The 23,961-nt window shown below is 44.8% G+C and overlaps 1 protein-coding gene across 1 annotated transcript in view; it reads left to right on the forward strand.

The window, feature by feature from the left end:
- The window catches only part of LOC135253217 (retinal-specific phospholipid-transporting ATPase ABCA4-like), a 38,300-nt gene that overhangs the window by 9,478 nt on the left and 4,861 nt on the right, over positions 1 to 23,961 (forward strand). The window contains exons 8-41 of the mRNA XM_064332229.1: positions 1,296 to 1,385; positions 2,947 to 3,187; positions 3,381 to 3,520; positions 4,491 to 4,607; positions 5,950 to 6,147; positions 7,546 to 7,751; positions 8,607 to 8,783; positions 9,252 to 9,474; positions 9,914 to 10,135; positions 10,475 to 10,679; positions 10,955 to 11,032; positions 11,145 to 11,357; positions 12,142 to 12,319; positions 12,430 to 12,561; positions 12,654 to 12,793; positions 13,094 to 13,231; positions 13,646 to 13,836; positions 14,160 to 14,265; positions 14,574 to 14,779; positions 15,074 to 15,128; positions 16,142 to 16,317; positions 17,090 to 17,214; positions 17,573 to 17,671; positions 18,118 to 18,307; positions 18,538 to 18,632; positions 18,765 to 18,797; positions 19,063 to 19,168; positions 19,310 to 19,384; positions 19,548 to 19,717; positions 20,312 to 20,489; positions 20,901 to 21,016; positions 21,575 to 21,722; positions 22,254 to 22,377; positions 23,773 to 23,902. Coding sequence (XP_064188299.1) covers positions 1,296 to 1,385; positions 2,947 to 3,187; positions 3,381 to 3,520; positions 4,491 to 4,607; positions 5,950 to 6,147; positions 7,546 to 7,751; positions 8,607 to 8,783; positions 9,252 to 9,474; positions 9,914 to 10,135; positions 10,475 to 10,679; positions 10,955 to 11,032; positions 11,145 to 11,357; positions 12,142 to 12,319; positions 12,430 to 12,561; positions 12,654 to 12,793; positions 13,094 to 13,231; positions 13,646 to 13,836; positions 14,160 to 14,265; positions 14,574 to 14,779; positions 15,074 to 15,128; positions 16,142 to 16,317; positions 17,090 to 17,214; positions 17,573 to 17,671; positions 18,118 to 18,307; positions 18,538 to 18,632; positions 18,765 to 18,797; positions 19,063 to 19,168; positions 19,310 to 19,384; positions 19,548 to 19,717; positions 20,312 to 20,489; positions 20,901 to 21,016; positions 21,575 to 21,722; positions 22,254 to 22,377; positions 23,773 to 23,902 — 5,021 coding nt within the window. The remainder of the gene's footprint in view (positions 1 to 1,295; positions 1,386 to 2,946; positions 3,188 to 3,380; positions 3,521 to 4,490; positions 4,608 to 5,949; positions 6,148 to 7,545; positions 7,752 to 8,606; positions 8,784 to 9,251; positions 9,475 to 9,913; positions 10,136 to 10,474; positions 10,680 to 10,954; positions 11,033 to 11,144; positions 11,358 to 12,141; positions 12,320 to 12,429; positions 12,562 to 12,653; positions 12,794 to 13,093; positions 13,232 to 13,645; positions 13,837 to 14,159; positions 14,266 to 14,573; positions 14,780 to 15,073; positions 15,129 to 16,141; positions 16,318 to 17,089; positions 17,215 to 17,572; positions 17,672 to 18,117; positions 18,308 to 18,537; positions 18,633 to 18,764; positions 18,798 to 19,062; positions 19,169 to 19,309; positions 19,385 to 19,547; positions 19,718 to 20,311; positions 20,490 to 20,900; positions 21,017 to 21,574; positions 21,723 to 22,253; positions 22,378 to 23,772; positions 23,903 to 23,961) is intronic.

Consider the following 23,961-nt stretch of genomic DNA (forward strand, 5'->3'; position numbering starts at 1 on the left):
ATTGTTTTACATTCCAGATTGAAATGTTTTATTTACTCATGTATTTCCTGAAGAGGAAAACATTTTTTGCGAAACGTTTCTCTTTTCCCTTCTCGTGTCTCTTCTGTCTCGAGGGAACTGGCCGCTATCTCTCCTGCGAGTTACAGAATGAAATCAACACTCCCGCTTTTCTTCAATCATGGCTTCTTGCTCTTCCAACAATAACCAAAAAAACGATTATGAATTCAAAAAATATGTTTATATGTGCGCTCTCCAAAGAACATTTGTTCCCTGGCATCGTGCAAAACCAAAACACGGTCAAGAAACAAATACATTGCGCGGTGTTCTTAAAAGGAAAATATATTGTCGTTGGCTTGTGCAATGGGTGTGCGCACCCTGGGATTACACTAATGACGCGGTGGTTTGTGGACCATGATCCCTTTGGAGGACTGTGCTGTTTAGCTCATTCATCACGCACCATGCAGGCACGTCACAAGGTAGTGCCGCTCGAGCCAGTAGCGGGAGGTGGCCGTCCCCCATGGCGCTCTTGGCCTGTTTTAATAATAAGATTAGAGGGAACACCTGTTGGTCAGGCTAAGTCAGAAGGGAGATTCTTAGAATAACTCTATTCTGTCTGCGTAGGATGGTGCGACAAACTCACGCTCTATGGTTTCTTGTTCCCTGCTCTGGCTAGTTGGAGGGCAGGAGGCCTGTAGCTGAAACGGCAGGGCTGTACTTTCCCTCCCTCTCGTGTGAAGTGAGCCGGCTCTCAGGAGGAAAGACCAGGGAATGTCCGCGGAAGGATGTCTTATTTCGGAGTTTATGTTAGTTGCCACGTAGCGTTTCCTGAACTTTTGCCTGTTGTATTTTGAGCCGGTCGGAAAACCCTCTGTAAGGAATAAAGCCCTCATAAAACACGTGCATTATAGAAGTGGTGCACACGGAAAGCATTGTGCCAGCTTGCAGATTGGGTCCAGTTATATCCAATATGACTGGAGCTACACCGTTCTGATTATGAAAGCAGCAGAGACAGTGCAGTGCACGTGTCTACATATAACCCTCCTAACACAGCCTCACCTAGCCCCTAGTGCCATGTCATGACCTTATAATTTACAACATCTCTGTAAAAGACAAACATGTAAAACAAGGAGTGTGTGATGAATGCTAGGTCAATGTTCCAGTTAGTACTGGTAAAACTGAGATGGCCTCTCAGTGGTGATGGCTGAAAGAATGCAGGCTTCTGAAGTGCTGTCTCCTCCCCATTTCACTGTGTTTTATGGTCATAGTTTTTGCGTGTTTTTTTTCCCCTCTCCCAGCTGCCCCGGGTGCTGGACAGCCAGTCCTCCGGCATCGACCTCGCCTTCTGGGGCCGAGCGCTCACCGACATTTCTGGAAAACTGAGAGAGGTACTGCCAGCCCCTGAATCCTTTTTAACTTTAGTCTTATTTATTAACACAATAGGTAAAACGGGCATTTCAGTAAACATGGAACAAAGTTATGAAAAGGAATCTGCAGGTCAGATGACAAACCCGTGGGGTTTATAAAGAAATTTCACCATATACTTTCATTTGAATTGAACAGTTCAACATATAGACTATATGAAATAGTGTATTGAATGTAAATACAAACTCAAAAAAAAAACATTCAGAAAAACTCATACTATACTTTTTTCTGCAAAAGTTCCCTGTATTTTTAGCATCCAGGAAATGGTTGTTTCCTCCTCAGGTTTGTGTAAACTCAGGCTGTGGGGATATAATTTGAGTGATGGGGGTCGGGGGTGGACTGCAGCCATCTGCTGTGATTTAAGCAGTAGTGTGGGGTCAGGTGAGTCAGGTGAGGGGTCAGAGCAGCCAGCACTGTAACAGGCTCTGAGCGTAAGCCCTCCTGGAGGAAGCTCTCTGGCTGCTGTTCGAGGGACACTTTGTGCCGGGGACTTCCTGTGGAGTGGGTGGGGCTGAATTCCATCATGTTGCCTGGTTGACCAAAGCCTTGACTGCGGTTAGTCATTTCCCAAGCGTCAGTCAAAATATGTTGAGGCCCGCTGGGTGAGATTCCACCCCTCAGGCGCAATTATTTGCTCAAAATATGAGGTTTTTGGCTTCTTGCTGAAATACATAATGATTAGTTGAGACACTGGGAAAAAATGTTCAGCACAACAAACTGTTTTCTAGTAGACCCTTCCATCAGTAGAAATTTGTTAATCAGAGTAGACAGTGTAATAGTGTCAGCCTGATGTCCGGTGAATGCACTGGTCACAGTGACTTGTCTATATCAGCCTCGGGTCCTTGTGCTGTGGGCAAACAGAGACAGACCCCTTTCACAGATGGACAGAGGAAATGGCTCTAATGAAGAGGGCCTTTGTTTGGGTTCATTGAACTTGTTGAGCGGGCATATTGTTTCTCTTATTTGTCTTGTTTCAGCTAGGAATTAAATAAAAACAGAGCATAAATACTGTTTTGTTTTTTGGTTATGGGTTTGTAAAATGACCTTGACCATCCCATTAGGTTCACATTTTATCCAGAACATTGACTTTCATGCAGCTGTCAGGCTGCCCTTATCTTTTATTAGAACTGTTGATCGTCTGTGCGGGTGCTTTTTTCCATGGGAATCTTAGTTATTTATTAGTCCCCAAGGATCAAGGATCGTCATTTCATGCAGAAAATAGGATCTCATCTGGGCTTTCAAATCGCTGCTCTCAATCCACGAGTCAAGTAACCTACCCTGAACTGCTGTTATTATGCCTAGTGTTACTTGTTAACAGACATTCTTATCCATAGCCTACGTTTACATATTATACATTTACACAGTTCAACATACTGAAGCCATTCAGGTTAAGTGCGATGGCAGCACTCTACCTCAGAGTTACAAGAGCAGTTCCTTTCCCATTATTAGATTAGATGGGCTATCCTCCCTGAGATGGTAGCTGGGGCTGTCCAACCTGAATGGCACTCGCTCTCTCCTCTACAGCTGGCAGGGCGGAGCAGCTTCAAGGACCTCCTCCGTGTCTTGGGCCCCATTGTGCGGAGCATGGAGAGCCCCTCGTTCAGCCAGCTGCTGAGTGTCACCTCCGAGCTCTTCTGCGGGTACCCCGAGGGCTCGGGTTCGAGGGTGGCCTCCTACAACTGGTACGAAGACAACAACTACAAAGCCTTCCTGGGAATCAACAGCACCAAGGGCCCGAGGAGCTACGCCTATGACAAGACGGCCAGTGAGTCATCGGCTGCACGCCCCCCCCCCTTTCTCTTTGAACGGAGCCTTCATTTCAAAACGCCACCCCAAACGTGACCCCCTGCGATTAATGCGAAGTGGGTTCAGAGTGCTAAATTCGTTGAATCATTTCTTGAAAGGTTGAAAAATGAAAAGACTTTTCGCGATCCCTTGCTCCTCCGCCTTTTCCGCAGCCCACTTCTGCAACGAGGTGATGCGGAGCCTGGAGTCGGACCCCCTCACCAGGATCGCGTGGAATTCCGTCAAGCCTCTCCTGATGGGAAAGATCCTGTACACCCCCGACTCCCCAGCAGTGAGGCAGATATTAAAGAGTGTAAGCGAGCCTGTGCTCCACCCAGCACCTCCTGTCTGTCAGCACGTACATCGGGCCTGAGCCAGTTTCTCACCCTGCACCTAAACAGAAAAAGCTTAAAGTCGACAGTAAATTCCCTGGCAGCTCATTAAAACAGTGCTAATTAGTAAGGTCTTCTTATCCAGGTATGTAGGAGTAGGCCTCTTTGTGCGGCTGTCACTCACTTGGCAATACAACTATCGACTGGCTGCCATACAGCTTCTGTTGTGTGGCTCTCACTCTGAAATTGATATTAATTTGAGCTTATCTTGGCTTTCGGGAGGTATTTGTGTGCCCTTGGCAGTACAGACAGATAACCGAGTAGCTGGAAGCACACTTGTGTATTACCTCATCCATGAACACCGACACACTTTGTTATGTAAGCGGCTGTGGCGCTTTAGGCAGAAGGTTACACACACGCGCGCTTCCGTTATCTGGGTTTTCAGCACGTTTTGTTCTCCATTTCCCCCAGGTTCCAGTCTTAATTGCTCTGGAGGAAGGGCTGGGGGTTAAGCATAGTCTCCGATACGTAAACATGGTCAGATCATGTCTCACTGTTCCTGAGGCAGTGTCCCTGGCCTGCATGATCGGTTCCTCTGAGCTACAGCGACACTGAGGCTTTCCCTGTCGGAAAGACATAATATACTAACCTGTCAATCCCCTAATCTTTCCATCGCCCCTCTCTGAGAGAGATAAAGAAGAGGGAGAGAGAAAGATAGAGACGGAGAGAGGTAGATGGGGATAAAGACAGAGGGAAAGAGAGAGAGATTTCATTGGAAGGTGGTCTCAGAGTGCATGAAGAGAATAGATATGCTGTGCTTATGCTGCATGTATGTGTGTGTGTATGTGGTGGGTTTGTGTGCTTGCCTGCTTGTGGTGGTGTGTGTGTGTGCGCATGTTTGTGTGTGTGCATACGCGTGCGCCTGTGTGTGTGTTTATGTGTGTCCATCAGGCCAACACCACTCTGGAGGAGCTGGACAGGCTGAGGAACATACTGAAGGCCTGGGAGGAGGTGGGCCCCCAGCTCTGGTCCTTCTTCCAGACCGGCATTCAGATGAAGATGCTTCGAGTAAGGCACAGCTCCACTTAAGTGCATGGCAGAAATCCTTTATCGCCCTGAACCCACCACCTTGTTCCTGCTTCCTTTAAACTTTATTATTAAAACCTCATCAATCATTACCAGACTGTATGTGCTATGCCTGTTTGAGCAAAGCCCTCAGAGGAAGCCCAGATTTACAGTATAAACACGCACAGTATATACAAAATTTACAGCATATACACATATAGTATATACAAGATTTACAGTATATTTACAAAAAAGGTAAGTTAAAAATTCTCAGGGGGATATCCAGAGAATGACTGCAATGCTTTTGTGCCCGTTAAACTAAGTTATTCCAAGAAGATCAATTTGCTGGTCATTAAGTCCAGCTCAATTGTGACACAATGGTTACTTTTGTTTTTAGAAATAATTATTTCTGTCTCATTATGTGTGTGCCAAATTAATCCCTTGAAAATGACAGGCAAGTTTCCAGTGAATGATTTTGAATCAGTGCTTGCTCAACTTCAAAAATAGCGGAAACTAGCCTTTTACTTTTTTGTGCATTGGGAGAGAACTTGAACCTAAGACCCCTTTTTGAGTTTAAAAAGTGCTTCGACAACTGAGATGTGACCTCATGCAGCAGAGAAAATGAAACTCGGCTCAAGGCTCACACAAAAAATTACTTATTAAGGCTTATCTGATGGTCAAAATATTATGTTTCTTAACAAAAGACAATGCACTTTTGTACTTGAGCTAGTGTAACGCCACTTCATCCTCTAAGACTTGTTTGTTGTGAGCAATGAACTGTTTGAAGACATCAGTCAAAATCGTGGCTGCAGCCAATATAGCAGTAGAATATGGATAGAGGTTGGGTTCAGAGCATTGGATTGAACATCTCCCCTAAACGCTGCACGAAAGACAACATTTCGGAAGGTGCTTGTTTTTCCAAATCAGAAATCCCAAATATACCATACTTGTACTTTATATTTATCAAAGTCTTGGGAAGTAAGCACTGACCCATGACGCCAAGATCTCCAGATGTTATAAAATTAGATATTTCCTTAATTTCTGCGTCTTGTGCATTTGTACCCACAATACCTATGTTAAATACAAATTATTCATACACATTAATGACTAATTATTTTAATTGCACCAGGACACTAGTGGATCTGGCATTAGCAAGGCTCAGATAGCACTCACGGCTGTTTTACCATAAGGAATATAATCTGTCTTCGATCTGTTTCCTTAATGTTTTCTTAACTTACTGCTCAGTTTTAATACTCATGTTTGGTATCAGGTTGAGGTTATTCATGATCATTTTTAAAGTTTCATGCTTGTCTTTTCTCTGTTTACTGGAATGTGTCCCTTTCAGAAGGCCATTAGGAACCCTATAGTGATGGAGTTCATTGATAAGAGCCTAGAGGATACAGAGTTCTCCTCCCAACATATCCTCAACTTCCTGTACACTGGACCGCCCACTGGTCGCTCCTACAACATGCCCAACTTTGACTGGAGGGACATCTTTGAAATGGCAGACCGGATCCTCCACACGTTAAACCAGTATGGAGAGGTAAGCTAGCTTGACTGGGTACTGATCAAAATGCCACCTTGAAACTGAAAGAAAGCATGTGATACCTGATACTGCCTTTTCAATAAATAAGCTTTACTCAAGTGGTAGAAAGTCAACACATATACATAGGTTTTTGTTTTGAACAGTGATGACGGAATGAAGAGAAGTGTCTCAGTTTTATTGGTCATTTAAAAACTATTTTGAACTTAAAAATTTGGCTGATTCTTTCTGTGCTGTTTGAGGTTCTACCTACTTATTCTAAGCAGTGATATTATCAGTAGAAGAATGGTTTAGCTATGCAAATAAATTACATTTATTTTCAGGTTTAACAAAACAATTGCCAAAGTTAGATTGCTGGATTGAATACTTTCCAAAATGTTTCACTTCGTACTGGGCCATTCACTTAGCATAACAATATCCCTGCAAAAGTCCAATTGAGAATAGTTTCAAAAACTCCTCAAGGTTATCACCAATCCCCTAGTGATAGGACCGTAAAATTGTGGTCAGGACCTCCAAAATGGCACTTAGTGCTGCTAAAGAAATTCCACTCAATCTAGAGTAGTGAAAAGGAGAAAAAAAACAGCCCTCCTGTCAGCGACATTCAAACCCCTTTTGTGAATGGTTGATATAGTGGAGAGCGAGAGAACCCTACCTCAGTGTTTTTTTGTATACGGGCTTCATTGAAATGTCGCGGGGGGCTCGACGGGTAAGAGGGGCAAATCGCTCTGCGGTTCGCTCAATTCATCTGTCACCCTCTCTCGCCTCTGGGGCTGCGGCCTACCGTTCCCGGATCGAAAGGAAGGAGAAACCTATCTGTCTGTACGTGCATCTTTAGCCCTCCGCGCCTTTGTCTCCGGCCCCGCTAACAGCACTTGAGCGCGACACATACGCCCAGCTGATTGAGCCCAATTAGGTATAGCTGTCAGGCCGGCCCTGTTCTTCAGATTAGCTTTCTATTCGCGTGGCCGGCCGATTTGAGTCCGTGAGGCTGTTTTGTTTCTGAGAGCGCCCTCAAGCCAAACTAGAGAGCGCCGTGCCATCGGCTTTGCCACCGTTCCAAGCGAAGCAACACCTTTTAGTGCCTTTCTTCGTTAAGTTGGGGCCGGCGTGGATCATTGGAAGCGTTCCAGCCCCGTACTGTAATGCGGAATGGGCTGGCGAGGAGGGGTGAATGTGATTGGACAGGCTTTACGTGCATTAGGAGGCCACCGCTGAAGTGTCGAGGAGAGGAGGAGCGTGAGCGCGAGCTGTGGGATCGGCATTGTGTGTCGTGGAGGGCTCTCCTGCGGAGAATGGCCGTCATTCTCTCGCCGTGCGCTCCAGACCCGCTCGCTCGTGAGAGCCGGCTCTGTTTCGGGGGAGTTTCCCCCATTCACGCTGTCCCCCCTCACCCCTCAGTGTCTGACCCTGGACAAGTTTGTGGCCAGCTCCGACGAGGACGAGATGACCCACCAGGCCCTGCGCCTGCTGGAGGAGAACAAGTTCTGGGCGGGGCTTGTCTTCCTCGACACGCACCCCTGGAGCACCGAGGTGCCGGCCCACGTCAAGTTCAAGATCCGGATGGACATCGACGCGGTGGAGCGCACCAATAAGATCAAAGACAGGTTAGCCCTGCCAGGCCACCGGCAAACACCTGTGTGGGAAATCACAAAGGCAGCCCTGTCTTTCAGGGGGAAGGTGGCACAATTTAACACCGTAGCTAACCGTGTTATCAGTTTTCCCAGAGTGTAATTAGAACGGGTCATTAATTCATGTGTGTGGGTGTAAACAGTGCGCTCCTAATTCAAACAGATACTTCTTATTCTCAGCGCTTCCCCCCCACCCTCAGTGGCAGTGCAGAGAGTGACAGGAGCTTGACAGAACAAACAGCTGCTGTTGTGAAAAGAATTTCAATGAAGATGGCTGTCTCAGTCCTCCTGGGAAATGAATAATAGGATTGTGTGGTTGAAGATAGAGAGGAAGAGGGAGAGAGAGATGAAAGGAGAGATGAATGGTCCTTTATGTCACTCATTAGTTGGCAATTACCAATGTACAGGTGGATGTAAATGAAGAGGGCTAATGTAACCTGTGTGTACGTCAGACTTACACATCTCAATTGAGTTCTGAGCAGCTAATTAGGTACACTTTTTGGTCGTTTTGAAATAATTGCATGTAAACGATTCCTAATTAGACATGGTACAGAATATGATTAAACAACAACTTGTTCAATAATTTTTAACAGGAAGAAAGTGGTAATGTGCAGGAAAATTGTGCCAATGTCAAAGCAAGATCACGGGTGTCTTTGACACAAGACTGTAGGTGAGGGTGCCATACTCCAGTGAAACCGGAGAACAGGTGGCTTTGATCTCTTCTCCTGAGAACAGAGTGTGGAGAAGCCTTCTTCCTCAGCCGGTCGCTGTTTGAGCTGATAAGGGTTCGCCCGCTGCCTACAGCCCTCTGATCTTCTCCGTTCCGGACAGGTACTGGGACCCCGGACCCAGGGCGGACCCCGTGGACGACCTGCGCTACGTGTGGGGGGGCTTCGCCTACCTGCAGGACATGGTCGAGCAAGGCGTGGTCAAGGCGCACACGGGCAGAGACTGGCCGCTCGGCATCTATCTGCAGCAGATGCCTTACCCCTGCTACGTGGACGACCTGTGAGAGAACGCCTGTCGAACGGTTTCACTGCAATTTGAACCAATCAAAATGTATTTCTCCTGATAAAGAATAATGATTGGTTCAAATCCATTAGTTGACTGATTGGTTGCTCCACCCTGTTTTGGATTCATGGAACCTCATGCTCCCATTACTAGCTCCTGTAATTTTCTTACCTCAAGCAATTATTCTCACTTTCACAATGAGTACATTACCCGTGCTAGAATGAATGCTCATCATCATTTTGGTTCACTGTTGATTTACCCTGGAATGTAGCCCTCCTTAATTAAAGGAAACAAAGTCAGTGTTTGAGGGTGGAGTCTTGTTAGTGGTAATTTTTCTGCCTGCTAATGAAGCGGCAGAGGCTGACCTGTGGGTATGTCTCTTGAGTTGGATGAAAGTTTGGTCTCCCTGAAAGGGACTGCATTCGAGGTTCACTTCCTGTGTTCCGCCCCCTCTCCCGCACGCAGGTTCATGCTAACGCTGAACCGCTGCTTCCCCATCTTCACGGTGCTGGCCTGGGTGTCCTCGGTCTCCATGACGGTGAAGAGCATCGTCCTGGAGAAAGAGCTGAGGCTGAAGGAGACGCTGAAGGCCATGGGCGTGACCAACGGCGTCATCTGGAGCGCCTGGTTTGTCGACAGCTTCCTGGTGATGAGCGCCAGTACGGCCCTGCTCACCGCCATCATCATGGTGAGAGGCCCTTCCCTCCCCCCACTGTCTTGCCCCATGGACCCTGTCCCAGTTCTGGAATCTCACACCCCATTCACTGCCCTTTGCTGTCAGGCTGGTGTTACATCTGCTTTGTGCCTCCTGGCTTAACCTGAGTATGTCCAGCTGCTGAACTGGTTATCTCACACATGTTCCAGTGAGCAGGACTGGCCCCTAGTGGACATTTTGTGAATTTCAGAGTATTGGAAACAAATTGTCAAATTTTTGAGGAAAAATATTCTTTCTTTTTTTGTGGAGTACTGTTCTGTTTTAGTCAGTTTTAAAGCAGGTTATGTGGCAATTAATGAAGCATGCTTTTTATTTTCATCTTGTACTATTATGTGCCATTATAGTGTGAAACTGTTCCACAAAAGCATGAACTGGGTGTGATGATGTCAATGATGTTGTGGTTGAATTTCAGGGAGGGAAAGTGCTTACCTACAGCAACCCCATCATCCTCTTCCTGTTCCTACTTACCTTCACCGTGGCGACCATCATGCAGTGCTTCCTGATGAGTGTATTCTTTAACAAGGCCAACCTGGCGGCCGCTTGCAGCGGAATCATATACTTCACCCTGTATCTGCCACACATCCTCTGTTTCGCCTGGCAGGATCGTATCACCAAGGATATGAAGATCATGGTGGTGCGTTGTGGCTTAACACCCCAGAAACTTCTGCTTACCAACATTGGTGCCCCGTTACACTGAGAGTGGATTTAGAGTGTGGTTTAAAAACAGACCCATTGCTGATTACATTGTATGTTTACTATTTTTAGCACCACCATATGACCACTTCAGAGCACACCCAGCTGAAATGTTTGACTTTGTATAATTTGTTCCACAATGGCCAACATTGGCAGGGATCCACACTCAAATCAGCCGTATTCTTCAAAAATAACACATTTGTCGACTGAATGATAAAGCTTTCATTGCTACTGTTACATTCTTGTATGTGTGACTTGTATTATTAAACTGCTGTTTCAGAGCTTGCTGTCCCCTGTTGCGTTTGGTTTTGGGACGGAGTACCTGTCTCGGTACGAGGAGCAGGGTCTGGGCCTGCAGTGGAACAACATCCAAACCAGCCCCCTAGAGGGGGACGAATTTTCCTTCATCATGTCTGTCCGCATGATGGTGTTCGACATCTTTCTGTACGCCATCCTGACTTGGTACCTTGATAATGTTTTTCCAGGTGAGGCTAGGTTGCAGAGACATTTAATTTACATTTCTTAAAGAAACACATGCCTAAAATCAATACTTAAGTTTTCTTGGTTGAGTAATGAGTAATAAATACATGAATGAAATGAGTAATGCTGATAGCAAATTGTATTTTCAGTAGTAATTATATTGCCATTTGATACTGCTGTAAGAATTCATTGTCATAATACACCATAACTAAGCATATTCTCTCTGTCCTTCTGTTTCTATCATATACATTTCTATGTCATTCTTTTGTGTTCTGAACAGGCCAGTACGGAATCGGGCGGCCATTTTATTTTCCCCTCCAGCCGTCGTACTGGGCTAGGCTGGAGCCCTCACAGGACGGTCAGTTTTCCATCTGAATATGCCACACGGTGCTACTCTCAAAATAGAAGGCCACACACTATTACACATAGAAAAGGCTTTCATGTTCACTGCCTCGTGTTTCTCTACCAAGTGCCCACAGAGCCGGAGTGCGTGAAGCCAGAGTTCCCAAGCTCCGGAACGCCGGAGGCCGAGGAGTGCAGCGGGAAGTCTCCCTCCGGACCCGGATCCGACTCCAGGCTCTGCAAACACCAGGACAAGCGCCGGAAGATGGAGAGAGAGAGAGAGGAGCAGCAGAGGAGACAGGAGGAGGACCAAATGAGGATGCAGGAGGCAGAGCAGTCAGGTAGACTGGAGGGGCAGAAATGGTGGCTTTGTAAAACAGCTCATAGAGGAAAACCATATTACTCCGTCTATCTTAAAAAAAGTCACCTCGCCTCTGCAATAGATTTTCGTTGTCACATGATAAAAGACAACAAAGAGTTTGATTCAATTCTTCATTAATATACGGTAGACCATTATGAAAGCAGTATTTTGCAGGGTCATTTGGAAAATACAGTGCCTGATGTACCCCAAGGCTTTCTTCTGTCCCAGTCCAGCTAAGCATTTCCAAATAAAAATGGTGCCATTTGACCACACCCATACCTATGCTGCCTTCACCCCATCCCCTTTGCCCATGTAACCACGGTAGCGTCATGCCCTTGACCGCGCTGCCTGGCAGGTTGAAATGTAATCAGTGTGCTGGTTAATGAATGATGGAAGCATTTTTTTATGGAGAAACCAAACAGCATTCCTTTCCCCTGACATAATGTAGCTCTGTTAAACTGTTTGCCTGGTTTTATTTCTACAAAGGTGTTGATCTTTTGAAACTTGTTCCTAAATTTGAAGTGTTATTTCTACATCATAGATACCATGTGAACAATATTTTATGTGTGGGAAAGGCATTGTGTTTTATCAGAAATGTACCAATATCTTTGTCTAAGGTGATTATCTTTTGGCGATAATTTTTAAAGGGATCATGATAGTGATGTGTGTAGCCTGGTAAAATGTGATTGCAGTCAATCCCACGCCACTGTGTGAGTGATTCAGTTTTGGACTTTGACCTTTGACCCTGTCATTGCCCCCTGCAGGGAAGCCCTTCTTTGAGGCGGACCCTACAGGCCTAAACATGGGTGTGTCTGTGCAGGACCTGGTCAAGGTGTTCAGCAGAAACTCGCCTCCAGCGGTGGACCATCTGACCCTCACCTTCTACGAGGGGCAGATCACTTCCTTCCTGGGGCAAAATGGGGCGGGAAAGACCACCACCTTGTAAGCCACGCCCCCATGCTGTACCCCATCCTCACATGCTGTGATGTCCTCACCAGTGAAATGGTTTGTAAATTAACGTTACCCTGTATCATGTTCCGCTCTCGTCCCAGGTCTATCCTGATTGGTCTGTTCCCTCCCACGTCAGGAACTGCTTACATTAACGGAAAAGATATCCGCACAGACATGGACACTATTCGCCAGTCTCTGGGGATGTGTCCCCAGCACAACATCCTGTTCCACCAGTAGGTCGCCTTCTCGCCTGGTTCCCCACTCAGTGTTAGCAGCGATGTCTGTCCTGACGTGTCCGTCGCTGTCTCTCCTTGTCTCTCCTTAGCCTGACCGTAGCAGAGCACATCCTCTTCTACTCCCTGCTGAAAGGCAGATCTTACCCCGAGGCCCTGCAGGAGGTGGAGAACATGCTCAAAGACCTGGGGCTCCCTCACAAGAGAAACGACGAGGCTCAGAATCTCTCTGGTCTGTGTCACCCGCCCCTCTGTCCACTTCCTGTCTGGACCGATTACTACAGCCTTCCTCCTACCTCGTGGCCTATTTCTAGAGAAACTGGGGAGAGAGGCTCCACGTAGACCGTTACATTACATTAATTTACCAGGCAATCTTATCCAGAACAATGTAAAGAAAGTGAGAAGGCACTATTCAGATAGGTTGTATATGGACTGTGCCACTAACTCTCTCCCACATAATGGATGCCACATTATACATTGTTGTGTAGTTTGTTGTTTCTGTCTATTGCTGAAGGTCTTTTCCAATGTTCAGGGGGTATGCAGAGGAAGCTGTCTGTTGCCATGGCGTTTGTGGGTGGTGCAAAGGTGGTCATCCTGGATGAGCCTACCTCTGGGGTTGATCCCTACTCAAGACGGTCAATCTGGGATCTTCTGCTGAAGTATCGCTCAGGTAAAAGGGCACCCCCTGCCCTGAAAAAGCAGGAATTTTTGAGTATCATTTCTCCTCATAAAAATTAGTCTCATGAAAAAAAATGCATTTGCCTTTTGTTGTTGGTGCATAGCTGTCTGTGTCTGCAGTATTTCCTTACTATTCACCTTAGCATTCACAGTATGTACACATTTCCAATAACATTTGCAAAACTGTATGACAGTTTGTGTCTGAGTTTACAGGCGGCAATTTAAATTGAGATTAGGAGGATTACACAGCTGTGATACGATAATGAGCTACTTATGAGTGAAAATTGGCTCCGTAAACGAGTTGTGACTGACGTGCTTTGTATTTGGAAACAGAGGTGCGCGGTACAGGGGAAGACTCTTCTGTAAATAAGGGAATGGCTCAAGGTATCCTCTCCCCGTTCCCCAGGCAGGACGGTCATCCTGTCCACCCACCACATGGACGAAGCTGACCTGCTCAGCGACCGCGTGGCCATCATCTCCAAGGGCCGCCTGCACTGCTGCGGCTCGCCACTCTTCCTCAAGAACTGCCTGGGCGCCGGCTTCTACCTGACGCTGGTGCGCCGCATGACCGACCAGAGGCGCGTGGCCGGGAAGGAGGTGAGGCGCGCCCTGTGTGCGGAGGCAGTGCGGGGCTTGCCTTTGGAGTGCTATAACCTTAACGGGGTTATAGCGTTGTGCTTTTGTCCCCTTGTAGGGAGAGTGTGACTGTGTCTTTGGAGTGTTATAACTTTAAGGGGGTTATAGCGTTGTGCCTTTGTCCCCCTGTATGAAGAGTGTGACTGTGTCTTTGGAGTGTTATAAATTGAACAGAGTTATAGCGCTGTGCTTTTGTCCCCTTGTAGACTGAGTGTGACTGTCTCTCAGAGTGTTAAAACTGTGTTGTCACAGGGTTACAGTGCAGTGCTTTTGTCCCCTTGTAGACTGAGTGTGACTGTACCTCAGAATGCTCCTGCCATTGTTCCATCTGCAGCAAGTACAAAGAGGAAGTCCAGGCCCAGGCCAGCGCTCCCGATCGACACATGGACGGTAAAGGGCGCCTGATGATTGGATAGTTATTTCTACAGAAAAAAACATTCCAAAATGTGGGATTACAATGGAATTTTTCCCTCTCAGTTAAACTGTATTGACATTTATTTGGGTAACAGATACCAACATCCAAGTGGACTTTTACAAAGTCAAAACAGGCTTAGTTTATTACCAAAGTGTATATGCCATTATTCAACTAATTTATCTTGGGTATGGAGACATCATCATTAAACAGATTTTTGAAGACATGCTGATGCAGGTCAGATAACTGATGTGCTTCTGGCGGTTGATGGCTTGCTTGGTCCCAGGTGACCTGGAGAGCATTATCACCCTGATCCACGACCACGTCCCCGAGGCCCGGCTCATTGAGACCATTGGCCAGGAGCTGACCTTCCTTCTGCCCAGCAAGGACTTCCGGCACCGGGCCTACGCCAGCATGTTCAGAGAGCTGGAGGAGACGCTGGCCGACATGGGCTTGAGCAGCTTCGGCGTGTCCGACACGTCACTGGAGGAGGTGGGTCACGTGATCTCATCGCCTGAAGAAATGCGCCACCTTCATCCTTTCATCGTTTTCAGAGTTGTTACTGAATTTCATTTTTGAACATATTTAGAAGAGAATATGGGGGCCTCTTTTTGAATAAATGTGTAGAACATCTTAATCACAGCATGCCTTATTTCAAGGCTGGTTTGATATTCAAAGCTTTTTGTGGTTTTGATGATAGGTGTTGCTAATAAGAGCATAACAGTGAAAAACGGGTGGTTTTCATCCAGCTGAAACATTGTCAGGGCCTGTCTTTTCCCCTTATAGATATTCCTGAAAATCACTGCTGACGAAGAGGGAACATACGACAAAAAATCCCCTGGTAAAAACTGCTGTTTTTTGCACTTTGTTCAGCCCTTTACTTTAACAATCCAAACTTTGAAGTATAACACAATTTTGATTGTGTAGAAGACTAATCCCTCTGTATGTGTTGATGTGTGTGTTTATGTGCAGTTGGTGATGGTCCCGTGATTGACAAGTGTCTTCTGTCAACCCACCATTCAGTCTCCTTATAGAGAACAAGCGCACAGTTAATGTCCATGCACCTGAAGGTGAAGTCGTAGAGAATGAAGCTATGGGCAGAGCTTACATGAAAAGCTTATGCAGTGCTTTTGTCTGCATGCAGCTGTGACTTTAAATGATGTGACATTACCTTATGTTACATTCATATAGCAGACACTCATATACAGAGTAACTTACAATAACTGCATGCAGCAGGGTTATTTGATCATTTGATGTCATTCCCATACCATGGAGTTAATGTGCAACACCATTAAAGTGCTAAATGTAAGTTAACTTATGACAGCCTAGAACCATACTACAAATACTGCACAAATAAGGATCTATATAAATAAATGGTATAGTCTTACAAATAATCCCTATATAAATCCACATGCAGTAGCATGCTATGACAGTCTTAAAGAAGTGACATCAGAAAAGAGTGCTAGGCGATGGGAATAAGAAGTTTGAAGAATTGGCCAGCGAATTACATGCAACAAACCAAACAAATACCTCCGCTGCTTAGCTGCTATTTTCAGTGCAACTCCCAGTAAAAGCCATTTTCCTAGCATGAAGAATTGATTTGATTCTTATTTCATTTGAAGGAGAAGATAGCCACAAAGCCCGGAATCCTATTACAGAGCCCACAGGGTAGTGATTTTATCTTTTTATTTGCTTGCGTGTGCCTAGGGGTTCGTTTCGCTGCTGTGGAATATTAAAAGGCGCAGCACAGATATAGCGCTGTGGCGGGGACGGTGTTTAGCATGGCTTTGCTGTGTTAATGCTTTGAACGCCTCACCTTTTGATCCGTTCACGTGTCCTTCACCACCGCCGCAGTTGCAGACGAAGCCATGCAGGCCAACTGCCAGAGAAGCCCCTGGCCTTCGGACAGCAGCGGCGGGAAAGGCTCCAGGCAGGTCAGGGGTCTCTGTCTGGTCATCAAGCAGTTCTTCGCCCTGTTGACCAAGAGGATGCACCACGCCATGCGCAGCCACAAGGACTTCCTCGCTCAGGTATCCTTGGCAACATACAGGCAGAGAAACTGCCATGGATCACTTACTCTGAATCCAACCCGTCTGTATACGCTGGTGTGCAATATGGCCTTACTGTAATAACTGACTCATCCAGTTCGCCTGTATATAACAGTGTGGAATGTGGTATGACTGTATTCACTGGCTCATCCTGTTTGCCTGTACATGCCAGTGTGCAATATGGCCTTACTGTAATAACTGACTCATCCAGTTCGCCTGTATATAACAGTGTGGAATGTGGTATGACTGTATTCACTGGCGCATCCTGTTTGCCTGTACATACCAGTGTGCAATATGGCCTTACTGTAATAACTGACTCATCCAGTTTGCCTGTATATAACAGTGTGGAATGTGGTCTGACTGTAATCACTGTGCTTGTGCAGTTTGCCTGTACATACCAGTGTGCAATATGGCCTTACTGTAATAACTGACTCATCCAGTTTGCCTGTACATACCAGTGTGCAATATGGCCTTACTGTAATAACTGACCATCCTTGCTATACAGTGTAATGGGTCTGATGTCACATGTTGGCAGTTCTGTACATACCAGTGTGCAATATGGCCTTACTGTAATAACTGACTCATCCAGTTTGCCTGTACATACCAGTGTGAAATATGATCTTACTGTGACTGCTGGCTTGTGCAGTTCACTTGTACATACCAATGTGGAATATGGTAGGCCTTTTTCACTGGGTCATCCATTCATCATGGGCCACGTCTATAGAACTGAACACTTTTGTTTTTGTCTTCCCAGATTGTGTTGCCTGCAGCTTTTGTCCTTTTGTCCATGGTGTTCACATTGGTCATCCCTCCTTTTGGGGAGTACCCCAGTTTGACCCTCAGTCCCTGGATGTACGGGCGACAGTTCACCTTCTTCAGGTTGGCCAAGATACTCTTTGGTCCTCTTACTGACCTGCAGTGTTAGCTTTGAGTGGAGAGGAGCCAATTAAACAGTGACAGTCTATTAAATGTTAATAGGACACTTTCTGGAAAAGTCTAAAGTTCATTAAAAATAAAATGTTCAGAACAAGGGTCAGTGTATTTAACTGGAATTAACCGTAGTCCATGGTCAACCGCACTTAAATCCATTGATTTGCTTTGTCTAACTAATGGAAAGAAGCAGGTTGGTAGGACATGTGAAGACCTATGATTTGACTACATTGGCTAACTTCCTTTGTGAATTTCACATTTAGTGCAGCCATGTTGGATCTGTTGATTCTTCCTTCACTGCTTTCAGTAATGAGAGGACCTTGAATGCGGAGATGAGATACTTTGGAGATGTCCTGTTGAACAAGCCAGGGTTTGGAACTCGCTGCATGGTGGAGGAGCCTCTGGAGTGAGTCATCCTTAAAGGCATAGCTCACTTCCTCCGGTTTTTTAAATTTCAACTATAGTGTGTTTTGACCCAGGTAGTTTTTTGTATGTGTGATGAATTGCATTTTAGACATTTAGAGACCCATCTAATGACCTGGTAGGTATAGAGCATTCTGGCAAAGGGATACATTAAAAGTAACTAGAAAGCAACTTGTGCCGCAATGTTATGCCTCCAAAAGTTGTATGTTTTCTATGTATATTCCCCAATTATCATTCAAGAATTTTGTTTCATTTAATTTTTGGTTGGAACTATTTCATATTTTGTAGCTTTGAATATTTAAAGCTATTGAAAGCTGTTACAAACTTCAGTTGTCAAACACAAGTCATTTTACAAAAGACATGATTTCTATTTTTATAGTGTTCTAAATAGTCACTTATTTGTGTGTGTGTGTGTTTGGGTGTCGACAGGGACTTCCCCTGCAATAACATTACCACAGCATGGGAGATGCCGTTGGTTTCCCCGGTGATTGTGAGCATGCTGGAGGAACCTGTGTGGACCGAACTAAACCCCTCCCCCAGCTGCCAGTGCAGCACTAAGACCAAGCTGACCATGTTACCGGTCTGTCCTGGGGGAGCAGGTGGGCTCCCCCCGCCTCAGGTCAGCACAAACACCCCTTGTCACCCCCCTCCCAATAACAGGGTATGCTTAATGCACCGGCCCCTAGGATCTGCATTATACAATCAAATGAATTTTTTATATGGCCAATATTCAGCTGCACTTGCCAACTGAACTATTAACTGGTTATCACATTCACCATTTTCATTGTCATTCGCTGGGAGAGTACTTACAGTACTTACAGTAATTGTGTGTGTTTTTGTGTGTTTCAGAGGATTCAGTCTACTGGAGATGTGATAATGGATCTGACTGGCAGGAATATCTCAGATTACTTGGTGAAGAGCTACCCCACCCTGATTAAATCCAGGTACAGTGCACCTTCAGTCCTCTTACATGGGATTTTATCATTTATATCTGCTTGGTTATATACATGACAATGAATACATATCATGAAGGAAAAAAATGTCTAATATCTAAATTACTTTTTTTTCTTTTTCAGTTTAAAGAGCAAGTACTGGGTGAATGAGCTAAGGTACCTCTCTAATTATTTAACCAACAGTATCACTTTACGTATACAGCATTAAATGTCATATGAGAATGTGTACTACCATATTTTAAGTAATATTTATTCATTAAGGAATTCATGTACTTAAAGGAAGTATAAAAATCATTTGTTTAGGCCTTTAATGGTAAACCTAAAGTTCAGTAATGTGTGTCTGGAAAGTGGAATTGGCACCCCCTCTAGTGGATATTTGAAGGCTGCAGCCTCATAGTGGGTGTGTTTTATTTAACTTAAGGTATGGAGGCATCTCTGTTGGAGGGCAGCTCCCTGTCCTTGATGTGGACCCTAGAACCATCCGGAGTGTTCTGACTGACATGGGACGCTTGTTTAATATTACAGGGGTTTGTCTGTGATACTGTACTTCATGTGTGTCTATGTGTATTTATATGTTGTAATATTTAGAAAAAAATGTTTATTTTTCAAAGCTTTGCATAAAAATGTTCCAGCTTCTCAGCTTGCACTGTTTTGCGTGTTTTTTTCAGGGAAGGTACAGTGGGCTTGCTTTAAAAGACATAGGACCTTTCTTGCGTTACATGGAAAGTCAATATAATGTCAAGGTAAGTAGCACCTGTGAAGTTATACCAGGCTTCATACTATATCATATTACGTCATACTGTATCGTACTCATTCATGACTAACAGTTTTGGAAATATGTGCTATATGTACGCCTATGTGATATTTACTTTAACTGTACAAATGTTACTACCCTTATATTTATAGGTGTGGTTCAACAATAAGGGTTGGCATGCCATGGTATCCTTCTTGAACGTGGCCAACAATGCCATCCTCAGATCCAACCTGCCTCCCAATGCCAATCCGGCAGAGTATGGCATCACCACCATCAACCATCCCCTCAGCCTCACCAAGGAGCAGCTGGCTGAGGTCACAGTGTGAGTGCAGCTCGGTGGAGAAATCCAGGCTTTCAGCTGTCTTACACACACTTTGCACCATTTGACATCTGTGGATGTTTCCATTCACTACTTGCCATTTTACTTGAGTACCCCCTGCTTTTAAAAGGGTTTAATCAGAGTTTAATCAGTGTTTCAGGTTGTGTTCTGTCAGTAGACTGTCAGAGATAGGTGGAATTTAGTGAAAGGTAAATTTTAACACTGATACTTTTATTGTTAATGCATGAACTAGCTCACTGGGACTTCTTACACAATCAGAAACCCATGGGGGTCTAAAGCAAGGAGGACCTCTGGACGTAGACTGCTAGCATGATAACTCTAAATAGGCTGAATTGCCTATTTTTGGTTTGTTTTTCCTTATCAACCATTCATAGTTTACTTTTGGTTTCCCAAAGTATGCTCTAAATATCTTCCTTTTGTCTGTGCAAGGGCATGCTTATCACAATTGGGTACTTGGTTCTCAGTGATAGTGTTACATATATATATCAGCACATTTGAAACAATACATTCTTTGAGAACAATCAGTACTTTTGATTTTGATCCTTGAAGTGGTTCTCCTGTGTGGTTCTCCCTCAGGCTGACCACATCGGTGGATGCAGTGGTGGCCATCTGCGTGATATTCGCCATGTCCTTCATCCCTGCCAGTTTCGTGCTTTACCTGATCCAGGAGAGGGTCACCAAGGCCAAGCACTTGCAGTTTGTCAGTGGTGTCAGCCCACTGGTCTACTGGACATCTAATTTCCTCTGGGACATGGTCAGTACCTGAAGACCTAGTAATATTCTTTATTTCTGTCATCGTCAGCTGTATGCTGGATTTTATGCGTAATTAAGTGATGTGTCTGCATTGGAATTGTATTGGCCGCCTATGTTGCGGCTCAAAGGGAGGAGTAAAGGAAAATATATTTTTTTAAGCTCATAATGAAATTCATCAAAACGACACTTGAAATGATTCTTAAAGAAATAACTGCAATTCCCTCAGATCAATGTCAATCAGATGAGAAATCTGAACTCTCTAGTTAGTTCATTTAAATTCAGTTTAAAATCTGCAATTATTTTATTTTAGAATTTTCAGAGATGATTAAGGTTTGTGGGAGGGGCTGTTAAATCATTTGTGTGACTTGTACATTTGAATATGCTCTGCCTCTCTCTCTCCATTCTTTCTCAGATTAATTATTCTATCAGCACGGCGATGGTTGTGGGGATATTCATCGGCTTTGATAAAAAGTGCTACACCTCACCAGCCAATCTTCCTGCTCTTGTTGCTCTGCTGTTGCTCTATGGGTAAGCCCGCAGGAGTGAGTGTTTCCCTACATACGTAACAAAGGGCCTGTCAGCATTTCCAGATGCAGTATATGAGTGTCAAAAAGAATATCAGTGTTTCCCTATACTGTGTATGTTCAATATAGGGTCTATCAGGTCTTCCCTTTTGTAGGGCTTGTGTTTGAGACACAGGTGACATAAATGCTTTGGTCCTTAGCAGCATTCAGGTGACAGAAGTTTGCAGCCTAAGCATTTGCTGCAGCTGGTTTCAGTTGGTGGAAATGACTCTGCTGCTCTGAGCCAATGGCAAGGGGGGTTCGGATGTCACTACCCGGTTGTGGCTACCATTTCAGGGGAGACTTCAAACCTGGTCACTGTCAACACCAGCTAAGGCTAAAATCTCTGTCGCATTCATCCAGTCATAGACCTGCAATTCCCAACCAATGCAACCCTTCCTTCTAGAAAGAGTCTGGAATGGGAATGGCTCGTGTGTTCTGTGTGTTTGGGGTAATCCAGTGAAAATACGGGGTCAGTGCTGGAATTTGGGGTGAAAGCACGGCACCATTCTCTGACTTGCAGGTGGTCGGTGACGCCCATGATGTACCCCATGTCCTACGCCTTTAACATTCCCAGCACGGCCTACGTCTCGCTGTCCTGCATCAATCTGTTCATCGGCCTCAATAGCAGCGCCATCACCTTCATTTTGGAGCTCTTTGAGAACAATCAGGTGAGCGATGCACCCACATCGCGCAGTATTACACACACAGAAAGACATGGTGATGGTGAGAGAGAGCGGGAGGGAACAGATAATGCTCCATAATGGCCTTTCTTATTAGAACAAATGTAATGAACAGGGTCTATTACCTTAATTATTTAGCACAATTGTCAAATGAAGCACATACAGAATGAAAAAGGCTTCAGTTTCAGTGTTCTGGCTTAAATCAGTGGTTGCCAACCCTGTTCCTGGAGATTTATCGTGCTGTATGTTTTCCTTTGGAACCCTTATTTGGCACACCTGATTCTACCAATTAGCAGCTCAACAAGACCTCTTGCTTTTGGAGGTGTGCTTTGTTTTATGGTTGTAGTGATAAACTACAGGACAGTAGATCTTCAGGAACAGGGTTGTGAACCACTGGCTTAAATGGAAAATCACTTATAGAGTTTGTGAATAGATTCTGTCTGAACAAAATATTATTGTGGCATTGTAGTTTGTCATGCCTTACTGCCATTTCTTGTGGTACTTTGTCCTCTTCTCTAGACCCTGCTGAAATTTAATGAGTTGCTGAAGAAGGGGCTGTTGATTTTCCCTCATTTCTGTCTGGGGCGGGGCCTGATTGACATGGCCATGAACCAGGCGGTAACTGAAGTATATGCCCGATTTGGTGAGCACTGTCCTCCTGTTTTTGAACACTCTAATTGGCCGGGCTGAGGAATGTTGGCAGCAGACCAGCGCTCTGTGTCCGAGCTAAATGCTTTCAGCGGGACAACTGGGACACCAAAGTGTGGGAAACTACAGCTGTCAGTAATGGACATGTTATGCCTTGCACTTGTCCGTCTAAGTTTTGTCCTGGAGATTTACACCCGAGTAGCAACTATTCAAAGCCACTGACTGTTTGGCTTTCCTTAATTACCTGATTGCATTACACGGTGACATGGGATGAGAAATCAAGAATATTACCTCAGGCTGATGTGGGAGTAGGTGATACTATGTACAGTACAGGCCAAAAGAATTAGGCCACCTGTATTTTTTTAACTTTAGGTAGAGAAGAATTCTGTTAATATATGCACATTTATTGAATAACAAAGCAAGTACCAACTTTTTTTCAGTTTCTACCTACAATAACACAAAAAGATGAGTGTTGCATAAAAGTTTTGTATCTCCGAAAAAGCCCTTGCTATGTACTGTTAACAAGAAGAAAAGACTCCAGTGGGCCAAGCACCGTCAAAACTAGACCGGAAAGATTGGGAAAAGGCAGATGAGCATCCTTTAAGACCAGACAATCATACTTGCTGTTTCACTGTAGTCAGGGGAACTGGTTCCTCACTAGCTGCATTGAGTTCTTTCTGTATTTGCGGTGCGATTTGACAATAGTTTCTGTAGCTAGACAATGCAAGATATTTGTCTACTGCCTCTTGATCTTCCTGGTCTTCTCTTGTTAACATTACTGACTGCACTGAACACTGCCATCTACACCTTCTTTGCCATCTGTTGCAGCTTTAGTGCCCATTTTACTTACACAACCTGACAATGGTATTAGGCTACCTGTGGTTTAAAAAAACGTAATGTAGATAAGTGGTCCGTTTTTCCAGTCATTTTAATTGTAATTAAAGCCAAACGAGACTATTTTGCCATGTCTAAGACTATTTTTAAGTAAAACTAATCTTTTTGTGTTATTTTTGGTATAAATTGAAAGGAAATGTTTATACTTCCGTTTGTTATTCAATAAATGCTCCTATATTAACTGAATTCTTCTCGACCTAAGGCTTTTTTTTAAAAACACAGGTGGGTTGATACTTTTGGCCTGTACTGTATGAACCACCCAAATCACAATCATCACATTTGTTATAATTTCATGATTTACCTTTTTCCACCTCTACTTCCTGTCTTACCTGTAAGTAACAGCAGTTCCCAGGACACAGTTGTGTTAGTGTTCTGAGTGTAATCTAATTGATGTTATTTCAGTGATGTTATCTCAGAGATGTCTCTGTGTTGCCTGGATCACATGCTTCTGCTATGATGTATGCTGATACTACTTCCTCTCCTCTGTATCTTAAAGGGGAAGAGCACCACACTGATCCATTTCACTGGGATTTTGTTGGGAAGAACCTGGCTTTCATGGCTGTGGAGGGCTTTGTGTATTTTACCTTTAACATCCTAATTCAGTACCGTTTCTTTCTTTATCACTGGTGAGTTGTCCTTCCTCCAGAAGTCCCTCCACCTCACAGGAAATGACATTCAATAGCAC

The sequence above is a fragment of the Anguilla rostrata genome, chromosome 4 (assembly GCF_018555375.3).
Source record: "Anguilla rostrata isolate EN2019 chromosome 4, ASM1855537v3, whole genome shotgun sequence".
NCBI classification, from domain to species: domain Eukaryota; kingdom Metazoa; phylum Chordata; class Actinopteri; order Anguilliformes; family Anguillidae; genus Anguilla; species Anguilla rostrata.